At 45.0% G+C, this 21,575-nt stretch overlaps 2 protein-coding genes and 1 pseudogene across 4 annotated transcripts in view; 1 reads left to right on the forward strand and 2 right to left on the reverse strand.

The window, feature by feature from the left end:
* Window positions 1-21,575, forward strand: part of WDFY4 (WDFY family member 4) — a 270,517-nt gene that overhangs the window by 192,561 nt on the left and 56,381 nt on the right. For both annotated transcript variants that reach the window (XM_058299130.2, XM_058299131.2), the window contains exons 45-47: window positions 2,404-2,524; window positions 4,028-4,113; window positions 5,585-5,647. In XM_058299130.2, the coding sequence (XP_058155113.1) occupies window positions 2,404-2,524; window positions 4,028-4,113; window positions 5,585-5,647 (270 nt within the window). The remainder of the gene's footprint in view (window positions 1-2,403; window positions 2,525-4,027; window positions 4,114-5,584; window positions 5,648-21,575) is intronic.
* LOC105744960 (small ribosomal subunit protein eS1-like) lies at window positions 508-1,282 on the reverse strand (annotated as a pseudogene).
* Window positions 6,599-21,575, reverse strand: part of LRRC18 (leucine rich repeat containing 18) — a 29,997-nt gene continuing 15,020 nt past the window's right edge. The window contains exons 2-3 of one of the 2 annotated variants that reach the window (XM_004481203.4): window positions 15,561-16,418; window positions 6,599-12,628 (exon numbers count right to left, since the gene is read on the reverse strand). In XM_004481203.4, the coding sequence (XP_004481260.1) occupies window positions 12,601-12,628; window positions 15,561-16,324 (792 nt within the window). In that variant the 5' untranslated portion in view covers window positions 16,325-16,418 and the 3' untranslated portion in view covers window positions 6,599-12,600. Of the gene's footprint in view, window positions 12,629-15,560; window positions 16,419-21,575 lie in introns of those variants that run through there. The other variant, XR_011649061.1, reaches the window with a different exon arrangement.

The following is a 21,575-nucleotide window of genomic DNA, read 5'->3' on the forward strand; positions in this document are numbered from 1 at the left end:
CCAGAAACCCTGGTTGCTGAATCATTCCACAGAGAATTCAGTGAATGGGAGGCGTCAGTGGGAAGAGATCTGTAAAAGGAGGGGAGGAAAACAAAGGGTCACTGAAAGAACTTGGGTTTTAGAGCCAGAAGGCCTGAGTTGGAATCCAAGTCCCACTTCTCAATGATCATATGACTTTGGAGAAGCCACTTCTCTGCAACGCAGTTTCCTTTTCACAATGTGGGATTTGCAATAGCACATGCCCAGTGATAGTTCACCATGAGGGTCAAAGGAAACGATGAACGTCCATGAAACGAAAGGCACGGAAGTGCTCAGCACACTGCTGCGCCTGACGGTCCTGCGAGTGCATCCAGCAAGGTGTGGAGAACGCAGCGTAGAGGCCGAGGGCAGAGCCTCTGCTTCCACAGTTCACCTGCTCCCTGACCAGTATGCCGAGCTTGCTGCTGCTGCTTTTTTTCTCTTTTCACAAATAAGACATTTTATTTGTCACTTTCAAAAGGTTGGATTTTAAACAAATTCTTGGACTAGTGGCTCCTATCTATCAGCTTATTCAACTTTAGCACCTGTCTCATCTCCAGTGGCTTTTCCAGAACTACTACCTTCATTGCAAAGCTCCATGAGTTTTCCCAACTCAAACTTGGGCTTCTTCAGCATTTTCACTCTTCAAATGAACACATGGAGAGGACAGGTGGATTGGCAGGCCTTTTCTATGTCTTTACCAATGCTTCTGGCATCAATTTATTGCATTTGTCTGCACCTCTTGGGTCATGATTTCCATCATCTTCTTCTGGATTTGGCAGAACTGTTGGTGCTGGGCATAAGAGGTCTTTCAAATCAGATTGTTGCGTTTTTTTAGTAAAACCAACACAGAACAGATGAAGCAAATAGCCCTCAGTAGTTCTGACATCAGCATGTGCTTCAGTCATGGTCTGCCTTTTTTGACTATGGAGCACATTTTGTCATGGGTAAAATCCGTGCCGTGGAAGTTGGTTAGGCAGTTTTTGCCCTGCACATCCTTAGTAATTAGCTTGAATTCTCTAAACGCCACTTCATCATTATGTAGATCAGCAAGGCTCATTTCAAAAACATGACTGTTAAGGCCATCAGATGAAATTTTGGTTCCTTGAGTCCTTGTAAGTAGAGTTGTCCCAGTATTTCTTATATTGAATATTGCTAGTGCTTTCACATCATACCAATCTTCCTTAGAAAATGGATTGACCACTCTCTTCTTTGCTCCCTGTTTGTCACCTTTTGGAAGGCTCTTGTTCTTGCCAACCGCCATGGCGCTGCTCAAAGAGCCAGAAGGTAAAGCTTGCTTCTTGCCTCTCGAGGCTGGCCTTTGGGATTTTGAGAAGACCACCCCCTGTGCCTTCTCTCCCTAAAGCCTGGACCTTGCAAACTGAAGGAGCCCTGCCTTGCTGTCCGCTGCTTCTGCTGTGCGATGAAGAAACTGATTCAGAACTCAGTGGACTTCTCTGTTCCCAGCCCTTCGGCCAGTCCGTCTTGAAAGCTCTTGGAACTTCCAGTGGGGAAATGGGTGGAGGGTACAGCAGAGCCATGTGGCACTCGCCACACACCAGCCCCACCGGCTCACAGGACAGGAGACCTTACAACGGAGGTCCCCAGGCCTGGAGACCTGGATCTCCAGGCGCTGCTCCCCACCCCACAGCCACTTTGGTGCACTCTCTGCTCTTCTCTGCTCCCTTCCCTTTCCTCACTGTGGTTCCTGACCCCTCCCTAGCTCTGGCTTGCCAGCAATCTTCACAGCCATCCGCCTTCCCCTCTTAGCGTCCTCTCCTCCCACCAGCTGGCTTAGCATGCTGCACCTGCCAACCCCAAGAGAAGGGCCTGGTTGGCAGCAGAACCGGCCATAGCCACAGGTCACACCTGACCCAGGTGACCTGGTCGAGCCTCGCAGCCCTGGCTCAGGAAACAGTTCTCTCCAGGCAGAGGCATGTGGGCAAGGCAGGTGTGCTGGGGCTCTCAGTGCCCATTGCTGGAGGCCAGTGCAGCCATAGGAGTGCAGGACCTGGAGCGGGCTACTTGGGAGCTGGGTCATAGTGGTCCTTCTCTCAGGAAGGGGAGGAGAGAGGAATTCACCCTGCTTCTCTGGCCGTGGTTCCTTCCTGATCATGCAGTTAAATCATCACTTCCTCAGTGAAGCCCTCCCAGACTATCCCGGGCAGTTCCCTGTATCTGCCACACCCGATGCCAGAAATGACAGGCAGGCGGCTGGCACCTGAATTGGCAATGACTAAGGCACCCTCGGTGTGACCCAAATGCTGGGTGGGGGGTGGGGTGGGAGGAAGGCGGGGCTGCGAGGTTAGAGGCAAAAGGAGCGGTGGCTGGGCCGCCCCCTGGCGCGGATGTCTGACATGCGCACTGTGCTTGTTTCCTCTTCAGCATCAGCGACCCCTTTATTTTCAACATGTGCAGCAAGGACAGGTCGTCCGACCACTATTCGTGCCAGCGCCACAGCTACGGAGACCTCAGGGAGATCCGCCAGGCGCGCTTCCTCCTGCAGGTGCGCCCGGGAGCATCGCTCGCGGGGGTGGGCGCCCAAGCAGGAGCCCCGAGGCCCCACGGCTTCACTGGAGGGCTGCCTCGGGCCCCTGCACGCCGGTGGGTCCTCTGTCCCCTCCGCTGTGGGCTCGGACACCGCCCGCCACCTGGGCACGTCTGGGCCGCTCTCTGGGCGTTTCCCCAGCAGTCAATAGGAGACCGTGACTTCCCTTTTCCACTTGGATATGTCTATCACTTGGCACATTATTTTTGGCACATAGTAAGTACCCAAAAAGTACATTTTATGATTATATATCCACCTTCCAGGTGATATATGATACCAAATAGATGTCGGGGAGTTTCTTTTCCCCTAGTAAATGGCGATTGCTTCCAGATGGCTGGTTAACCTGACGGTGGTGGGAGCCAGAAGTGGGACGGGATCTGTGCAGAGCTAAGGGGGGGGGGGGGGCGGGGGACTTTGTGAGCAAGGCCACTATTTGTAAAGCCTTGGCTTCTAGAAAGGTCAGAGCCAAGGCACTCCAGGTTAGCTGGGGCACGCTGTATCCACAGGTTCCATTGACCATCAGTCTGGCATGTTGAGTTTATTTCTTATTTGCAGAAAAAAAACTCTAGGGCTCTGTGTCCACCAGCAGAGGAGGGGGTGGGCACTTCCGTGGCCGAGCTCTTCCCTCTGCTCGGGAGCCTTGATAGACCTCGATGAAAGGGACTCTGCCAGCTCCATTCTGGCCAGCGTGGAGCAGGGCATGACTCGGTTCCTGTTTGCACGTTTAGGCCAGTGAAATGCCCAACAATCCAAAAGCAGACCCAGTGTGTGCAGGCGCAGAGGCCTTCCCTGTCCCCTCTGTCCCTCCATGTCCTGCCCAGGCCTCCCTGGCTCTCCCTCCACCCCGGGGAATTCTCTTTCTCTGTCCCCATCTCATCCCCGAACCTATGCCCTGGGTGGGCTCATTTATTCTTTTATTTTCAGCACTTGGAAATAGAAGGAGGGAGAGAGGAAGGAAAGAAAAAAAGAAAGGAAATCTCATTGCCTTTTCATTAGGCAATGACAAAATACTCCAAACAATAACCAGCCGTGAAAAAATGGCAAAGCACGCCTGCCCATAAGTCTGCAGGGATGCACAGGGGCTGCCTGGTGTGGGAGTTGTGCCCACTAGCTGCCCTCGTGTGCTGGGAAGGTGCCCCCTGACTCAGGAGCCTGCGCACAAAGCAGAAGTGGAGGCCTCTGCAGGTGGCGCTGGGCACGTTTTCCTTGGCCTGGTCCCCATGCCCCCTGCCTGGGAATGGCGCTCTTGCTTCCTGCTGGAGCCAAGGGAAATCTGACACCCCCGCTGTCCAGCCCATGCTCTTGTGGGACGCCAGAAGGTCCAACCTGCAGGGCTTTCCCGGCCCCGAAACCCAAATGGCCCCTTCCCAGCAGCTGTGGCTCCTGGGGGCGCCTCCGTTCGGGAAACCCAGATGTTCCCCGAGGAGATGCCAGGAGAGTAAGAGGAGTTCCTCTTTCTAGGACATCGCCCTGGAGATCTTTTTCCAAAATGGCTATTCCAGGTTTCTTGTCTTCCACAACAACGATCACAGTAAGGCTCTCAAAAGGTAAGAGGGAAATAAAATTACTGTAATTAATTAATTAGTTAATTAATTAATAATCAATAGCAAGGGAAAAATCTTCCTTCTTTTGGGGAGCCTGATCGTGACCCGACAGAGGCTTCTCGGCTCCTTTCTTGGGAGAAATGCTCCCCACCCACAGTGAGCAAGGGGTAGGGTGGGCCTGGGGAGACTTTCCTGACCCAGAGAACCACTGAATCTGGAACAGAGTGTGGAGAAACAACATGGAAGCCCTCCCTGTGTCCTGGGAAACAGGCTTCGTTTTCGTTGAACGGACTGGTTTAGAGCAGTAATGACTGAAGGGAGAAAAACTGCACATATGTAACATATTTAATAGACGGGCCGTTTAATGGACCTTCCAGAATTTTCTGGCTTTGTTTTCCTTATTTCCAAGTTTGTTTGTTTTTTTGGCTAAATCTTTCTTTTGGGTCCCAGGTGCCTAGTTAAGTTGTTCCAATTGCATATTTCATTGGAAAGAATCCCAAACAATGGAATTTCCCACTTCTGCATTTTTTCTTAAAGCAAGTAGCCTGCATTTTCGTGGAACTTCTCTTACTCCAAAGAGATTGATAAATGTAAGAAATTTAAGCCAGTGTCTAAATTTTTAATACTACAGTTATTTATTATTATTATTATTATTAAAGTATAAATAGACTGATAGATTTGGGATAGAAAATTTAGAAAGGAAGGAAATTTCCCACTCATAAACGGACCACACAGAAAATTGGAGTAATGAAGGGGGATTCATATGTCCTGCTCCACTTTGGCTGGAAGTTCTAAGGTAAGATTTGACACCCTTGACCTGGGAAATTCCATTTTGAGGCAGTTAATATTCAGAGAGTTTGGCCTTGCTTTCACGGTGGCCCTGTCCAGTAATTGGCAAGAGGAGCAGCTGCTGTCTCCAGGGGCAGGGGCGGCTTGGACACAGCGGCTGGCTTAGACGCCAGCTCTTGGGTGGGCTTCCTTCAACTCAGGTAAGCTTTCCAATGAGGTTCTTCAAAGGGCATGTTATATTGCTTCCCTAAACTGTCTCTGAGGTCCAGTTTAGACCAAACCTACGAGGTAGATGTGTGGTTCTGTACTTTAGATTCATTTTCCCCTGGTGAGTTGTATGTATTAAACAAAGTTTTTCAAGTCAATATAGAAGTCCTATACATCTGTAGCTTAGGCAGGGAACGTTGTCTGACATAAATTTCCTACTCGCATGTAAGATCTGCGGAGCAACCCAGTGGGTGTTGAAATCAGTAACTGAAATGCCAAGTGGTTGGCACAGGGGAGGTGCCTAAAAAATGTGTGCCTAGTAAATTTTGTTCTATTGTTGTCATCATCGTTCTTATCAAGGCTAGAGTGCTGAAGGGCCTCAAAGGCGGGTCTGGTGTTCGTGACCTGGGGATGTGATGGGATATGGAAGGGAAAGAGTGGACTCTGACGATAAATTTTCCCTTCACTTTCTGTTTAGCTTCTACTCTTTCCAGCCCAGCTTGAAGGGGAAAGGGGTGGTGGAGGACTCCCTCAATATAAGGTAAGGAGGCAGGGCTGGTCCTGGCCTTGCTTTAATTTCCTCCATTCGCTTGAGCCCATTCTAAAGAATTCTTGCAAAGAGCATGCTCACATGTTTCCCTCTTTCTTTAAGTTTCTCTCTCCTGTCCCCATATATCCTTTATTCTACTCCTGAAGCCTTTTCCACCAACTAAAGCTCTCGAACAGATTTGAAGTCCTGTTCCAGATGCTCTGTGCTTTTTTAGACAAAATTGACAAGAAGCAGCCCTTTCTTTGCCTGTGGTGGTTGGGGCAGATCACCAGTACTGGTGTTGACCCATGCCCCACCTCGGGGGTCAGGTCCTCAGGTGAGAGGTGGAGTCCCAGGATCTCAAATGCTCAGAAGCTAAGCTAATGTATGGTAGTGTGCGAATCAGGTGTTTATTTATCTATCTCTAAATGGGCAGTTTCCCCAGTGAGTGACAAGCCCACAGCCTTTATCCAGAGTCACCCTTTATGAGTACTCATTTCTCTGGAGGGCCAATTGTGCTCTGCAGATGCTTTTACTTAACATTAGGAATGAGAATACCAGAAAAGGAAGGTAATTGTTGTTTTTCTCCAAAAATGTGTGGGAACTTCAGGGTGGGGAGGAAGCGTGTCTTCAGGATATTCAAGTCATTTACATCGTGCAGAATGGATACAACCAATTCATTCAAAGTTATATAGTGACAGCTTATCATGTGCTTATGTGTGGTGCTTGACAGAGTGAGAAGCAGAAAAGTAAAAAACTTCCCTGTTTTTCTGCACTTATTGAGTTTACATGCTCATGAAGGAGACAGAGAGTAAACAATTTAAATGAGTACAATTATATATATCTATATTTTATAGAGATATATATAATTGATAATGGTAAGTATTAAGAAGAAAGAAAACAAAATAGAGGTGGGGATTGAGATCATAGATGGGGTAGTCAGGGAACCTTGTCAAGAAAGCATTTTTTTAAAAGAAATCAATTTATTGATACATTGTAATAAAGCATAAATCCATCTAAAGTGTACAATCAGTAGTATTTGGTACAATCACATAGCTGTGCGTTCATCACTTTAATCATTTTTAGAGCATTTTCATTATTCCAATAATAATAAAAACAAAAACCAAACAAACAAAACAAAAATCATCACCTCTCAATCTCTCTGTGCTTCCCCCCACTGTACATAGCTGTTACTCTGTTTCTGTCTCTCTAGTTTATTTTATTTATATTTTGTAAAAACTGCCATATATATGCATTATCACCCACATTCACATTTTACAGAAGGTTTCACTATGTTATACAGCCCCATATTATGTTTTTTAGTAAGAAAGCAATTTTTGAACTTCAGCAAAGAAGGGAAGCAAGCCATGCAGATAACCAGGGAAGAGCATTTCAAACTCTGGGGACACCAGGTGCAAAGGCCCTGAAGGGTAACATGGTTGCCATGGCTGAGGCCAGCATGGTAGGGGTGGAGGGAGTTAGTGGGAGGTGAGCTGAGAGAGGCAGGGGCTAGTTCACGTGCCTGGGCTGAGGGCAGTTCATGGTGATGGCTTTGGCTTTTACCCTAAATGAGCAGGAAACATTGGAGGGTTTTGAGCAGGGGGATGATGTGCCCTGACATATTTAAAGAATCACCCTGGCTGCTGTGTTGCACATAGATCATAGTAGGTCCAGGGCAGGAGCCAGGAACCAGGTAGGAAGCTACTGCAGTCATCCAGGTAAGAGATGACAGTGGCTTGGACCGGAGTGATTGTGGCCAAGATGGTGCAAAATGGTCAGATTATGGACGACTTCTGAAGGTGCATCTGATGGGATTTGAAGACAAATCAAGTGTTGGGTGTGTGCAGGTGAGAGATGAACAAAGGATAGACCAAGGATTTGGTCTTGAGCAATCAAGAAATGAAGTGGGGAAGAGCACAGGAAGAGCTGCTTTGGGGCATCAAGAGGTCAGTTTTGGACACGTTAATATTGAAATGACTGTCTAACATCCAGGTGGAGATGGCGTGGAAGCCGTTGGATATGTGGATTTCTGGAGTAAGGGAGAAGTTCTGGGGTGAAGTAAATTTAGGTATTTAAAGGCATGAGATGCACAAGAAAGTGAGTGCACATGGAAAAGGGGTCCAAGGACTGTGTCCTGGGGTACACTGACATTTACAAGTTGTAGAAAGGGAGGAGCCAGAAAGGTAGGAGAAGCTGGAGGTGTGAAGACATCCTGGCAGCCAGGTGTGTTTAAAGAAGCAGCTTAGCTCATCAAATGCTGCTGATGGGCAAGTGAGGAAAGAACTCAGACATGGCCACTGGACTTGGCAAAGTGGAGGTCACTGGTGGTCTTGGGAAGACCAGGTGGAGGGGATGCCAGTGGAGGCTCCCAGCTGCGCTAGGCATTACCTGTTAGTTGAGGTTGTGGGGAGGTCCAGGGGACCCCACAGAATGGTCCAGGCATCCTGGACAGCAGTGGCTCACTGAGGGCAGGAGTGTGTGTTTACCAGCTGGAATGAGCATGTCTCAGTAGTTTAACAGTGGTCAGCCCTAATTGTGCTTATCGGCTGAATGGCAGCCCTGGGGAATCTCGTATTATTTATGTTCTGTATCGGCCTGATTAATATCCACACTTGGATTTCTCAGTACCCTTTCATGGCAAGTGGTGGGAAGCCATTTCCAACTAACTGAAGCAAAAAGGAAGATTCCTCCCCTCACACACCTAGAAAGGCCAGAAAAGGTTTAGCTCCAGACCAGGGTGGGTCTCCAGCTCCAGCGGGCATTTCCCCTGGACGGGCTCCTTCTGGGCGACCTCTGTCCCCTCAGCATTATCAATGCCCCCAATAGTTCCGAGCTTTCCATCAACCCCTTAAGAATCCCTCTGCCTGCAGAAATCCCTGTCCCGGTAGTTTTAGCAAAAGTCCCAGACTTGATTTTCATTTCCATTGTATTTGCATTACGTTTCAAGTTCTGCCCACTCCAGAACCCATCATAGTACTTCCATTGTCCAGGCCTGGGTGGTGTGCCCCCTAGCCTCTGAGGGGTTGGGGTCAGTCCCACCCAACAACAAAGACCAGGAGGATCAGGGTGCATAATGGGGCATCTGGAGCCATCCATTGCCCCAAGTGGAGGACTCCCAGGGACCTCAGCTCTCATGGGCTGCTTGGCCCTTCTTTCTCTCCTTGGACTAGTCTGGCATCATTCTTTGACTCAAGTCAAGCCCCATTTGTCTCTGCAGGTGAGCCCTCCTAAGTGTATTATATAATAGCCCTCAGTGGTCAAGCAGCTGCCCCCATAGCTGTGAGTGGCCCTTCGTCCTTTCCTGTTTTGTTGTTCTCAGGTCTCAGGTGTGCTATTCCCTGATAGTGCATACCTATGTCACACTGGTACATTTTGGTCCCCGGTAAGGAAGGGCAGAGGGGAGAGCACAGGAGTTGAACTGTGACCTTGGTCACATTTTCATGCAGAAATGAATGCCAGTGTTAGGTAGATCATTCTCTGGCCTGGGGAAAGGTCCAATGCTTGGAAATTACCCCTCACTCATCCCTAAGGCACCAACCTCTAAACCAGCCTGCACCTGTGGGACAGCCAGGCACTGTGCTGATTTTTTTTCCCCATTGTGTTTATTTTTGCCCTCCTGACCATCTTAGCCCCTTGGAGCAGGATCTCGCAAAGGTTGTTCTATGCCAGCCCTGGCATTGTCCTAGCACAACTCAAACCTTGGAGACCCTTAGGAAATATAAAATGGGAAAATGCAAGTGGGTCAATTGGGAATGGTGCATGGTGCTCCAGAGAAATGCTTATCTAAGCTCATGGAAGGAAGTTCTTGGTGAAATGGGGAAGCCACATGTAGCACTGGTTCAAGGTTGAGGCAGCCAGGCTACCACGGGATGTGGTGAGACTTGTGTTGTAATAGAAAGCCATGGGTTTTGAGATTAAAAGAATCTGGGCACATGGTAGGGGCTCAATCAATTGTAATTCCTTGGCCTAGTTTTAGATTCACCTACTGTGTCTTTTAGGCAAAGTTATAGAATCAGAAGCAGGTGGCTTTCCACATTCTTGGCTCTTCTGCATTTCTGCTTTCCAGTCCTCTGTCACCAGCCACAGGAGCTGCAGGGTGGGATGGCCATGGTGGTCTCCAGCTAGAGGAAGGCGTGGCAGGCTGCTGTCATGTGTCTGGAATGAAGTTGGCTGATTTCCATTGGGATCATCAGGGTCAATGCCCTGCACAGAATGAGTCTTTTTTTTTTTTTAATTTATTTTATTTATTTCTCTCCCCTTCCCCCCCCCCCCAATTGTCTGCTCTCTGTGTCCATTATTTGCTGTGTTCTTCTGTGTCTGCTTGCATTATCTGGCAGCACTGGGAATCTGTGTCTCTTTTTGTTGCGTCGTCTTGCTGCATCAGCTCTTCCTGTGTGCAGTGCCACTCCTGGGCAGGCTGCATTTTTTTCAGTGGGGCGGTTCTCTTTGTGGGGCTTACTCTTTGCACGTGGCAGCACTGTGCATGGGTCAGCTTACCACACGGGTCAGGAGACCCTGGGATTGAACCCTGGGCCCTCCATATGGTAGATGGAAGCTCTATCAGTTGAGCCACGTCTGCTTCCCCAGAATGAGTCTTGAAAAATGCTTCACTGCTGGTTGGATACCTCTGGGGAGATGTTCGTTCAGTTCTGGTGTTTTCACTGAACCGAGATGCCTAGCCTATGCAATGGGTTTTGACAAGTTCAGCCCATTTGCTCTTGGTGGCTGATTTGACCCTCTAGATGCCATCCACCCTCCCCTGGAACCTAGAGCTTTGGGGTCCCAGATCTGTGCCTTAGTTCCAGTCATCACAGTTGCCTCTATCACTGTCTTCCAAGGAGGCTCCATGGTCCTGGATCCCAAGTGGAAAATACTTGCAAAGCCTGGATGAGCCAGGTTCATAATCCATCTTGTCTCCCCATGCTACAGAGCTAGACCGTTGTGAAAGCCTCATGGAGGCATTCTGTGGGGGACAGGGCTCTGCCAGGCTATCGGGGCTTCTGCTCTAACATCAGCAGGTGCCTCTGGACAAGTACCCAATGTCCAGATGTTAGAAGCAGGCCCTGCTGAGACCAAAGGGGCCAGTTGTGAAAATAGAAGCAGCATCTGGATTGCAGGGAACAGAGAGTTAACTGAGAACGCATGTGTGAATAATCACATACTCAAATTTATTTGTACCCTTCCAAAAAAGGGTTGAAAGACCACTTCAAAATTAAATACAATGTACAATGATCCTTTAAAAATTACCCAAAATCCGCTTTAAAGGAGACATAAGCAAAACCTCAATATGATCAGGTACCAGGTACCTAGAGTTATCTAGTTTATCAGCTGTCCCAAAACTATGAAAAATAAAACAATCGTGTTGAGTTACATGGTTTTCCAGTGACAGATAACAGGAAACAGGTTTTTCTGAAATTCGTTTCTGGCACACACTTTCTCTTGACACAGAATAGAAACTTTGTCCTTATCTAAAGGATCATGGGAGACAAAGAAAGCAATTCCTTTTTAAATGAAATGTGCCAAAGAGTGCTACAGAATAGAATGTTCATCTTGGTTTTCTAGTGTTTGGACTTATTTCTGTACAGCCGTTTCTTTGAAATGCTAGCTTGATCTGGCTCAGTTATTTCGCTCTGCGATGATCTCAGTTTATATTGAGCCCAGGGTTTAGAAAATTCAGAGAAATACCAGGGTAGTCTAGCTGGCTCTTCCTCTCTCAGATCTCTGAGTGCACAAAGCACGCCTTTGAAATGAGCTGGAGGGCGTCCTCCCCTCCCACGTTCTCTGCCATGGTTTGACATGCTAATCCACCTTATCATTGAGTCACAAGTTTCCCTGGGCTGGAGGGCGCCGTGGAGTACAGGGCAGGGCATATATTCTGGGCCTGATTGTAATTGCATTTGCAATTCCTGAATCTTCACTCAACTGTATAGCCTGTTACTATATAATATTTAGAATGAAATTTGTTTTGTGGCACAAAATTCTACAGTCCAGTGTCAAGAGTTTATTATTTCTTGTATAGTTTATTTTGAAAGAAGAATTTTAAAAATCAACTCCAAGAAGCTCTGAATTCCCCATAAGAAGGCGTTCTGCCACAATAATCAGAGACACCACTATTAACAGCATGGCAACTGAAATTCTAGGACATCCCCCGTCCCCAGCTCCTGCTCCTTCGATTCCACTCCCCAGAGATAAACACTGCAGACCCAGGGGTACTGAAACTGTAACGTCCACACTGACTTGGACGAGGGCAACTTCAGCTCCGTAACTGAGTGGGGCAGTGTGGTCCCTCAGGCTTCCTGGGAAAGCACAGCCGTGGGAGGTCAGCTGTGGGGACAGCTCAGCTCTGCCAGACTCTTGGCCCTAGACCCGTACTGCCAAAAGGGAAATGAGCAGCCTGGTCACGACTCAAAAATGATCAAGTGATTACCGATGCCCCAGCCATTGTGAACATTCCACGCTGTTGGCTCAATGCCTCATGGTGGCTGGGCCCACGAGCAGCTCTTCCTGGGACATTCCCAGTCCTTGGGTCACTCTTTGTCTTGCCTTCCTTGACCACATCTACACCAGCTCTGCCCTCATTCACCACCTCAGACCCGTTTCTAGCCAGTGTCTGACTTGAACTCAGTCTCCAGCTCCTTCTGCCTCGGTGGCCCCCACTGTCCAAGCCACCATGGGTGAAGTTTAGAGACCTAACCTACCTTTATGTCCCTTACCTTCTCCCATTTATAATATAACTGTGTTCAAGATTTCCTTCACATACATAAAGGACCACATCAACTATCTCCCAAAGTCATTTCCACATGCAGGTGGCCTAACCCAACGAGAGGCACCATGAATTTGAGAAGCAAGGGGCTTGGCGAGCCCCAGAGGACCTGGTTCCAAGGATGTTCTCTTTGCCACTCTTCTTTCCTCTTCAGGGTCATTTGCGCCTGTCAGCTGATTAGTCTTCAGGTTTTTGCCATAAGCTACTGTAGGGAGATGTTTGAGCGCAACCTGGGAAATGGAGACATAAGAAACTGAGGCAAAACACAGAGCAAAAGAGGAGGTCACAGGTGTCAGCTGGGTCACACTTGGCTTTCAGAAAGGGCTGGCATGCATAGGATTCTCGTTCTATTTGAGGAAAGAGAGAGCCCATGGTTTTCCTATAAAGCGTTTTTAGCCTTGATATAATTCCACTGAGTTAAGACACCTCTGGTATTTTTAGAGAAAAAGAAACTTCAACATCAAACCTTTTTCTTCATAGGAAAAGAAATCATATGCGGCCCCTTATCTAGCTGATCTCTACCTGCAGTCTCAGCTTCTCCTACAGCCAGGGTCTCCTTGCTAGAAAGATGGCTAACATAAATTCAGTCTGCGGCAAATCCAAGCCCACTTCCCCTTTATTCTTCAGTCCTGGTGAAGCTCAGTGCACGTAAGGGCATGGCTTTAAGGAGGAAGACCCTTTGGCATGTCAGTCGAGGGTGGTAGCTAAATTTCACTGGCAGGCAAGTCCCTCGATGGCTAGGTGGTCCTGGGGCACTGTCTGGAGAAGGGTCTTGAGGGTGAGGCCAGGTCCCGTGGGACTGTGTGTGGGAGTGGAGGGGCCAGACCGTGATCTGGACTGGAACTCTCCCTAGATATGCAGGAGAGGGGACCAGAAGCTCTTTGTAGCTCCTTCCTTTGCCCATCCTCTGGATGACCAGGAAGGGCATGCTAATTATAAAATCAGAAAAGGGTCTCCAAGGGGAGGAATTGAAATGGGCAGTACTCAAATAGCTTCCACTATGTCCTATGTACCTGCCCCTGCATGGATTCAGTCAACCCGGGTCAGAGATGACGTAGCTAAAAGAGGAGGGACAGGTTCCCAGCCCAACATACTAAATGTGGCAAATACGGATAAGGCTTCACATTGCGTCATGCAAGTCACAGCACCATTGTTCCATTCATCTCTAGAAAGGTGCCAGGAAACCCTTCTGGAGATAAAATGAAGAGGAAAATGCAAAGGATACTACTCAGTGCTGGCAAGGATGTGGTGAAACTGATTCTCCAATATATTAATGGTACATGAATAAATTTGTGTAAACCTTTTAAAAGCTATTCAATGACGTGTATTAAAAACCATGAAAAACTCATACCCTTTTACACAATATTTCCAGTAATGGAGGTATACTAAGGAAATAATCCAAAATATTTTAAAAGTTTACTCACCTAGGCTTTCATCACAAATTATTTCTATTAGTGAGAAATTGGAAACAACTTAAGTGACAGTCATTTACAGTTAATACAGCCATAAGACTATACTGTGATGTTTTGAATTATGGTTGTTAACACTACATAATAACTTGGGTTTAAAAGCAGGGTAGAAGCAACATAATTGATGTAATTTTAACAGTTATAAAAATATACTCTGAAAAATAGCTAGTACTTCAACTACTCTATTTGATACCACATTATGGTTGTGTTACTTTTCTAATGCAAAACATTTACTAATGAGGGAAAAATCTAAACTGGGTGAATCTATATAGTCAGAGGTTTTAGAAATACGATATGGTTGTCACTGATTTATAGTGTGGACAACAAGAGCTAATTCCACTGAACTGGTATATGGTACTCAGTCCTTTTCCACTGACCACTAGAAAACTTGCCACCAATACAGGAAATTCCATGATATTTTAGAAAGTCTTCCTGAAGGCATCTTCCCTGATCCTTTCCTTCTAGACAGTGTAGAGGTATCAGTGAACAGTGCAGGCTGAGTCCAGAGAAGGTTCCAGCCATGGTAAAGATCCATTCTACCACCGTCGTTCCTGCCAAAAAATTCAGGGTGACTAGGGATACTGTCCCAACTCCTATTGCAGCTTTGAACCTCACCAAGCTCTAGTCCTTGGAGAGAACTGACATCTTTAGAGGGTTTGGTCTATGCCCCATCCTGTGTATTTGCTTTAGATGCACAACAACTCTTGGAGTTAGGTTGGCTGTTATTTATGGATGAGGGGACCAAAGCCAAGTGAGGTGCTTGAGTTGATATGGCAGAGAAGAAGCAGAGCTCTCATGTGTCTTGCTCTGTCCAGATTCAGAATCTTTGACATTCCTCTATATGCTAGCCAGACCAGCACAGCACACCATCTCGCTATCACAAGTTCTGCCCCATCTTTGTTCAAATGTTCTCTCCTTCAGACTGCACAAGGCAAGCCAAGCTTTCCCCAACTGGACACAGTCCCTGCACCTAGCACGGTACCTAGTAAGGTATTTATTTATTGAATGCACCAACCCACATCTGTCCCCATTCTTCCTTATTTCCACATGGGAGTGCAAACCCCTCTCATTCATGCCTAGCCAGTTAGAGGCTTGTAAATTTAATCTAGAAAGTTCCTAGAGCAAATTATGGAAGCACATATTAGAGGGAAAAAAAGATAGTACTGTTTTGGGCCCAAGATTCCACCTGGCAGTATTTAATGATAATATCTGTCTATCTCTGTGGCCCAGCTTTGGCCCCTGTCTAAGACTCAACACCTATCTGCTCTCCTACCAACCCATCCTGAGATCCCTGAGCTTCAAAGTCCTGACCCAAGACCTTCTCATAGAATGAGCTCAGTATTTGGGAGCTGGTGGCTGGGTCTGAAATAAGAAGGAGTGTGTCCCAGCAGCTTTAGCTGCCTGGGCCCTGGACCACAGGCAGGAGAGTTCTGATGAAGATGTGAGCTGAGAGACCCTTTCCTAACTCACTGTCCCTGTGGGTATGATGTGTACAGCAGAGAAAAAAGAAACGTCTAGAATGACAAGGAAACCAAAGCCCTTGAATCAACAAAATCACAAGCAGAGGAGGTAGGGAAAGTTGTTTTATGGTCTTGCTGAGAGAGCTGTAGCAGTAACTGGGGGAGTGGAACCCATTGCCATGTTCCCTCCCATCCTCTTCCCCCACTGCCTCAGGGTCAGGGCCCCAGGTCACCTCCAGTCTTCTTGAGAATCTTTTGCCATGGAGTTGGGTGAGATCAAGTTGGAAAATATGGGCTTTTTCGGTGGTCCCATGGCCATGGTCTTGATTCTGTTGAGTTTGTCCCGGGCCAGCTGGCACTTTCTTAGGCAAGGCCCACAGAGATCCTTCTCCTCCACCAGATATAAGGTGTCCAGCCTCCTAATGGAATCTAGGAACAATTCAGATTCTTCTGGCTTGGGGAAGGGGTTCCGCTTTGTGTTGAGCTTCTTCAGCTTGGGGAGCTTGGCGATGCTCTGGGGGATGTGATTCAGCAAGTTGTCGTGGAGCCCTACCTCATGGAGCTCCTTCAGCGCCCCCAGTGTGGTGGGCACACTGTCCAGGTGGTTCAAGCCGATATTGAGGGTACGGATGTTCTTGAGCTGGTTCAGCTCCACGGGCAGCCCATTGCTGGTCAGCTTGTTGTTGCTGACATTGAGGTAGAGCAGGGTGCTTATCTGCCCGATGGAGTCGGGGAGCTTGTCGATGTAGTTGCTGTGCAAGTCCAGCCAGCGCAGGTTCTGGAACTTGGAGATGGATTCCGGGATCTTCCTGATCATGTTCCGGCTGAGGTCGAGCTCATCCACATCATTAAGTCGCAAAATGCACTTGGGAAAGGTGGTGATTCCCATCTTGCTCAAGTCAAGACGTTTCCTGCCATCGAATGTGACCTTGATGCAGTTCTTAGCTACATTTAGGGTGATCTTCCTGCCCTTAGGGCCTTTCCCTCCCTTGGCCATGTTTTTAAATAAGGGAGTATGTCTGAAGTTTGTTGTCTGGTTGGTGGGGGGTCAGTTTGAAGAAAAGTCACATGAGACTGCTGGAAGGTAAACTCTGAGAAGAACAGAAAATAAATCTAGTTAGGAAGTGGTGTAGGGCTCTTGCCTCCCTCCCCCCTCAAAGAAATAATGCTCTGCTTTCTAATGGTTTAAAAGGAGATAAAGAGGATAGTAGAGAAATTAGAGCATCAGAAGTATAGCCCAGGCAAAGATCTTTAGCAAATTGCAGCCTTCTCCAGATCTCAGTTTTCACAGATGCAAAACTGGAGTGTAAGGTAGTCCTGGAGTATGTCTGAAACCCCTCTACCTGTGCCATTCCCTGACTTTATGAATGTCTTCCCTTCCCTACTCCATCCTGTTATCTTGGACATTTAACCCATCTAGCAAGGTTCCTATGTCTCCCTGAGGAACATGTGTGTGGTGGGTGCATGTGTGTGTGTGTGTTTGGGTATCTGCCACTCCCCAGACTCCCAGATAAACCTAGTTTTTTCTTGGAGTGATCATGTGAGTTCCTTGGGATAGAGCTGCTACGTTCCCTGCAACAGCATAATCTTGGATATGAAGGAATAAGGTGGGAGATGAGAATTACTTATTTTATAGCCCTCTTCCCCTCTGCACTCAAGGAAACAAGGCAGGCTTTGGCTGCTATAAGTAGAGTGCAGGAGAAGAGAAGAGAGGATTTCATTCAGGCCACAATATCAGTATGTGCCTAAGCTGTGTCCAGCAGCATCTCTTCCATCTCCATGAGCCCAGAGTGGGCCTGGGTACAGCCAGCAGAGCTTAGGTAAAGAGAAGGAGTCCATTCCCTACCTCCTGCTCTCACATCCTTCACACTGAAATTCAGGGATAGACATATCTGTACCAATAGATGTGACAACAGTTCTGATGGCTGCTATGGAGAAGCAGAATGCAGAGGGAAACTGGGTAGATTATGGCCTCAGAAAGCCTGGGCTTAGAAGTCTAGCTCTGCCACTAAAAATTCTCTTAAATTTTCAGTGCCTCGGTTACCACAACTATCAAAACACCCCTCCCCACACACACAATAGAGCTCTTAGGGAGTGTAGGTGGCACCAATTATCTCATATTATAAAGTAATGATAACAGTGGCTGACACAAAGTATGTCAATTACCATTAACTGTTAAATATTATTGTCAGGAAATTAAGCCATCTAGCAAAGTCCATAGTGTTGTCCTGATTGTTAAGAGAAGGGAGTATGAGTTTGGGCAATGATGAAATCTACAATTCTACAATCTGAACTACAGTGAAAAAAAAAATTAAAACAAAATAAGCAACTTTATAGACCTGTTGGATAAAACTCAAAGTTCTAACGTTTGTGCCTTCACGGTCCCAGAAGGAGAGGAAAAAAGAGTTGTGACTCAAAAATATTTGAACAGAAAATGGCTAAAAACTTCCAAAGGTTGGGGAAAGATAAAAAATTACAGATGCAAGAGACTTAGCAAACATCAAAATGGTAGACTCGAAGAAATCCACCCTTGAGCATATCATAATCAAACTACCCAATATCAAAGGAAACCATCTTGAAACCTGACAGAGAAAAATGAAACATTATCTAAGGGGAATGACAAGGCAAAAGACTGCAGATTTCTTATCAGAAACCATGGAGGCCAGAAGATACTGGAATTTACAGTGTTGAAAGAAAAGAACTGTTAAGCCTAGACAGTGAAACTCCTCTTATGAATGAAGGCAAAATAAAGGTATTTTTGGATGAATGAAAACTAGAAGAAGTTGCTACCTTCTAAGCTGCTGTAAAAGAAATGTCAAAGGAAGTTCTTCCGATGAAAGGGAAATACTAGAAACTTGGAAGTTTGGGAAGAAAAGAAGAGCAAGAAATGGTAAATATCTGGGTAAATATAATAGACTATTTCTCTTTTCTAAAGTTCTTTAAAATGTGTATGATGGTTGAAAGCAAAAACTACAACACTGTCTGATGTCAGTAATATGTAGATGTAATAAATGTGACAATTACAGCAGGAAGGGTAAAGTTGATGGGATCAATATGTAGTAAGGGTTTTAATACCTTTTGAAGTGGTAAAATGTTCATTCTAAGTAGACTGAAAAGTTAAGTATGTGTATTTTAATCCCTAGAGGAACTGCTAAAATATCAGCAAGGAAATATGGTGAAAAACGAAGTAGATAAAATGACATTGTAAAAAGTTCAAATAATCCAAAAGAAGGCAGGAAAAAGAAAACCAAGGGAACAGACAGGAAACAATTATTAAAATGGTAGACTTACATCGAAACATACCAACACTTATATTAAATGAAAATGACCTGAAGCTACCAATTAAAGATATAAATTATCAGAATGGATAAAAATAGAGAAGAGACCCGATTGTCTACTATCTATAAGAAATTCACCTTAAATGAACATAAGCTAAGGTGAAAGGGTAGCAAAGGACATAAAATGCAAACACGAATCTAAAGAAGGCTGGAGTGACCGTATTACTATCAGACAGCATATATTCCAGTTTAAGAAAGATTAGCTGAGGTGAAGCATGCTATATAGTAATAAAGGGGACACTTTACCAGCAAGACATACAAATCCTAAATGTATGTACCTAACAACAGATCTTTGATATAAATGAAGCAATAACTAATCAAACTGAAAGAATAAAAGGACGAATCTACAATTAAAGTTGGAAACATCAATACTTCTTTCTCGGTAATGAATAGAGCAAGCAGAGAGAAAATCAGCAAGGATATAGAACAGGGCTTCTCAGCCTTGGCTGTATTGATACTTGGGACCAGGTAATTCCTTCTTGGTAGTGGAGAGTGGGTGGGGTGGAGGGAAAAGGCCTGTCTGTGCTTTGTTGGGTATTTAACAGCAGAAAGACGGGAAGATTCTACTCACTACTCACCCTAGTTGTGGGAACCAAGAATGCATCTAGACATTTTCAAATATCTGCTGAGGACAAAAATTGCCCTCAGGTGAGAACCACTGATACAGAAGAACTGTAGAGCACCGTCAACCAGTGGGATGCAGCTGACATTTATTAAACCCTCTACCCAGTGACAGTGTAATTCACACTCTTTTCAAGGACATGGAACATTCTCAAACATAGCCTATGTTATGGGTCATGCAACAAACCTTAACAAGTTTAAAAAAAATCAAAATCATACAAGGAATGTTCTCTGAAAATAATGGAATTAAATTAGAAACAAGTAACAGAAGGATAATTGGAAAATCTTCAATTAGGTAGAAATTAAATAACACACTTTTAAATAATCCATGAGTCAAAGAAGTCTCAAGGGAAATTAGAAACTATTTTGTCTAAACAAAAATGAAAATACAAATCAAAACCTGTGCTACACAACTAAAGCAGTGATTATAGAAAAAATTTATAGCCTTAAATTCTCACTTTAGAAAGAAAGGTCTCAAATCTAAACGTCCACCTTAAGAAACTAGTAAAAGAAGAGTGAACCTAAAGTATGCACAGAGGAAATAATTAAGAGCAGAAATCAATAAAATTGAAAACAGAAAGACAATGGAGAAAATCAATGAAACTAAAAGCTGGTTCTTTGAAAGATTAATAAAACCGATAAACCTCTAGGCAGATTGACAAGGAAAAAAGAGAGAAGACACAGATTATGAATAGTAAGAATGAAAAGGGGATGTGATCAAAGAACCTACAGATATTAAAAGGATGGTAGCAGAATACTAGGCACAAATCCGGGTACATTTGTAGATGAAATCAGCCACACATTACCAAGTCTCACCCATGGAGAAAGATGACCCAGAGAGACTTGTAACTAATGGAATTCATAGTTGAAAGTCTTCCAGAAAGAAGAAAGAAAGGAAAACCCCAAGTCCAGATAGTTTAATTGGCAAAATCTACCAAACATTTAAAGAAGAAATACCACCAGTGCCACATAATCTCTTCCAGAAAATAGACGAGGGAACAATTCCCAATGCCTCTTCTGAAGCCAGAATTGCCCTGATACTAAACCTAGACAAAGACAATAAAAAGAAGGAGCTATAGACCAATGTAATCTCAGGAACACAGACTCAAAAATCCTCAACAAAGTATTGGCAAGTTGAACACAGCAATTTATAAGAAGGTAATACATGATAGCCAAGTGTAGTTTATGCTGGGAATACAAGACTGATTCAATATTTGGAAATAAGCCAATGTAATACACCAAATTAACAGAGTAAAAAGGGGAAAAAACTACATGCTCATCTCAATTGATGCAGGAAAAGCAATTGACAAAATTCAGCATCCATTCTGTCATGCAACTCTCAGCAAAACAGTAATAGAAGAACATTTCCTGAACATGATAAAGGGCATCTACAAAAACAAAACAAAAAAAACAATAGCTAATATCATAAGTGCCAAAAGACTGAATGTTTTCAACCCTAAGTTCAGGAACAAGGCAAAGAGGTAAACTCTCACTGTTATTATTCAGTATCGTGTTGGAAATTCTAGTCAGTGCAATGAGGCAAGAAATAGAAATAAAATGTTTACAGATGGGAAAAAGCAAAATAAAACTATCCCTATCCACAAATATCCTGATTGTTCACATAGAGAATCACACAAAATTTACAAAAACACTCTTTGAACTAATAAGTGAGCTTTCAAGGTCACAGGATACAAGGCCAACACAAAACTCCACACAGTATTTTTGTATACTCCCAATGAACAATTGAAATCCAAAATATAAAAAATAAAAATGCTTCAAAATCCCAAACCTTATGAGTATGTTTAACAAAAAATGTGCAGGATTTCTATGATGAACATTACAAAACATTGATGAAAGTCAACAAAGAAGGCCTAAATAAATGGAGAAACATACCATGTTCATGAATTGGAAGACCTGATATAGTTAAGACATCAGTCCTCCCCAGATTGATCTAAAAGGCAAGGCCATCCAAATCCCATCAGGATTATTTCTATCTATATGAAAAAAAAAACAACAAAAAACAGTATCTAAAATTTATATTTGAAAGGAAAAGAAACTAGAAATAAAAAAAAAAATTTAAGAGAAGAATAAAGTTGAAAGAATCACACTACCTGATTTTAAAACTTACTACTTCATTACAACAGTGTGATATTGGTGAAGGGATAAATACCCAGATCAGTGGAATAGAACATAGAAATAGACCCACACAAACATGGTCAATATAGCTAATTGGTTTTTGACAAAAGTCAGAGACACCTCAATGAAGAAATGATTATCTTTTCAACAAAT

The sequence above is a fragment of the Dasypus novemcinctus genome, chromosome 6 (genome assembly GCF_030445035.2).
Source record: "Dasypus novemcinctus isolate mDasNov1 chromosome 6, mDasNov1.1.hap2, whole genome shotgun sequence".
In the NCBI taxonomy this organism is placed as follows: domain Eukaryota; kingdom Metazoa; phylum Chordata; class Mammalia; order Cingulata; family Dasypodidae; genus Dasypus; species Dasypus novemcinctus.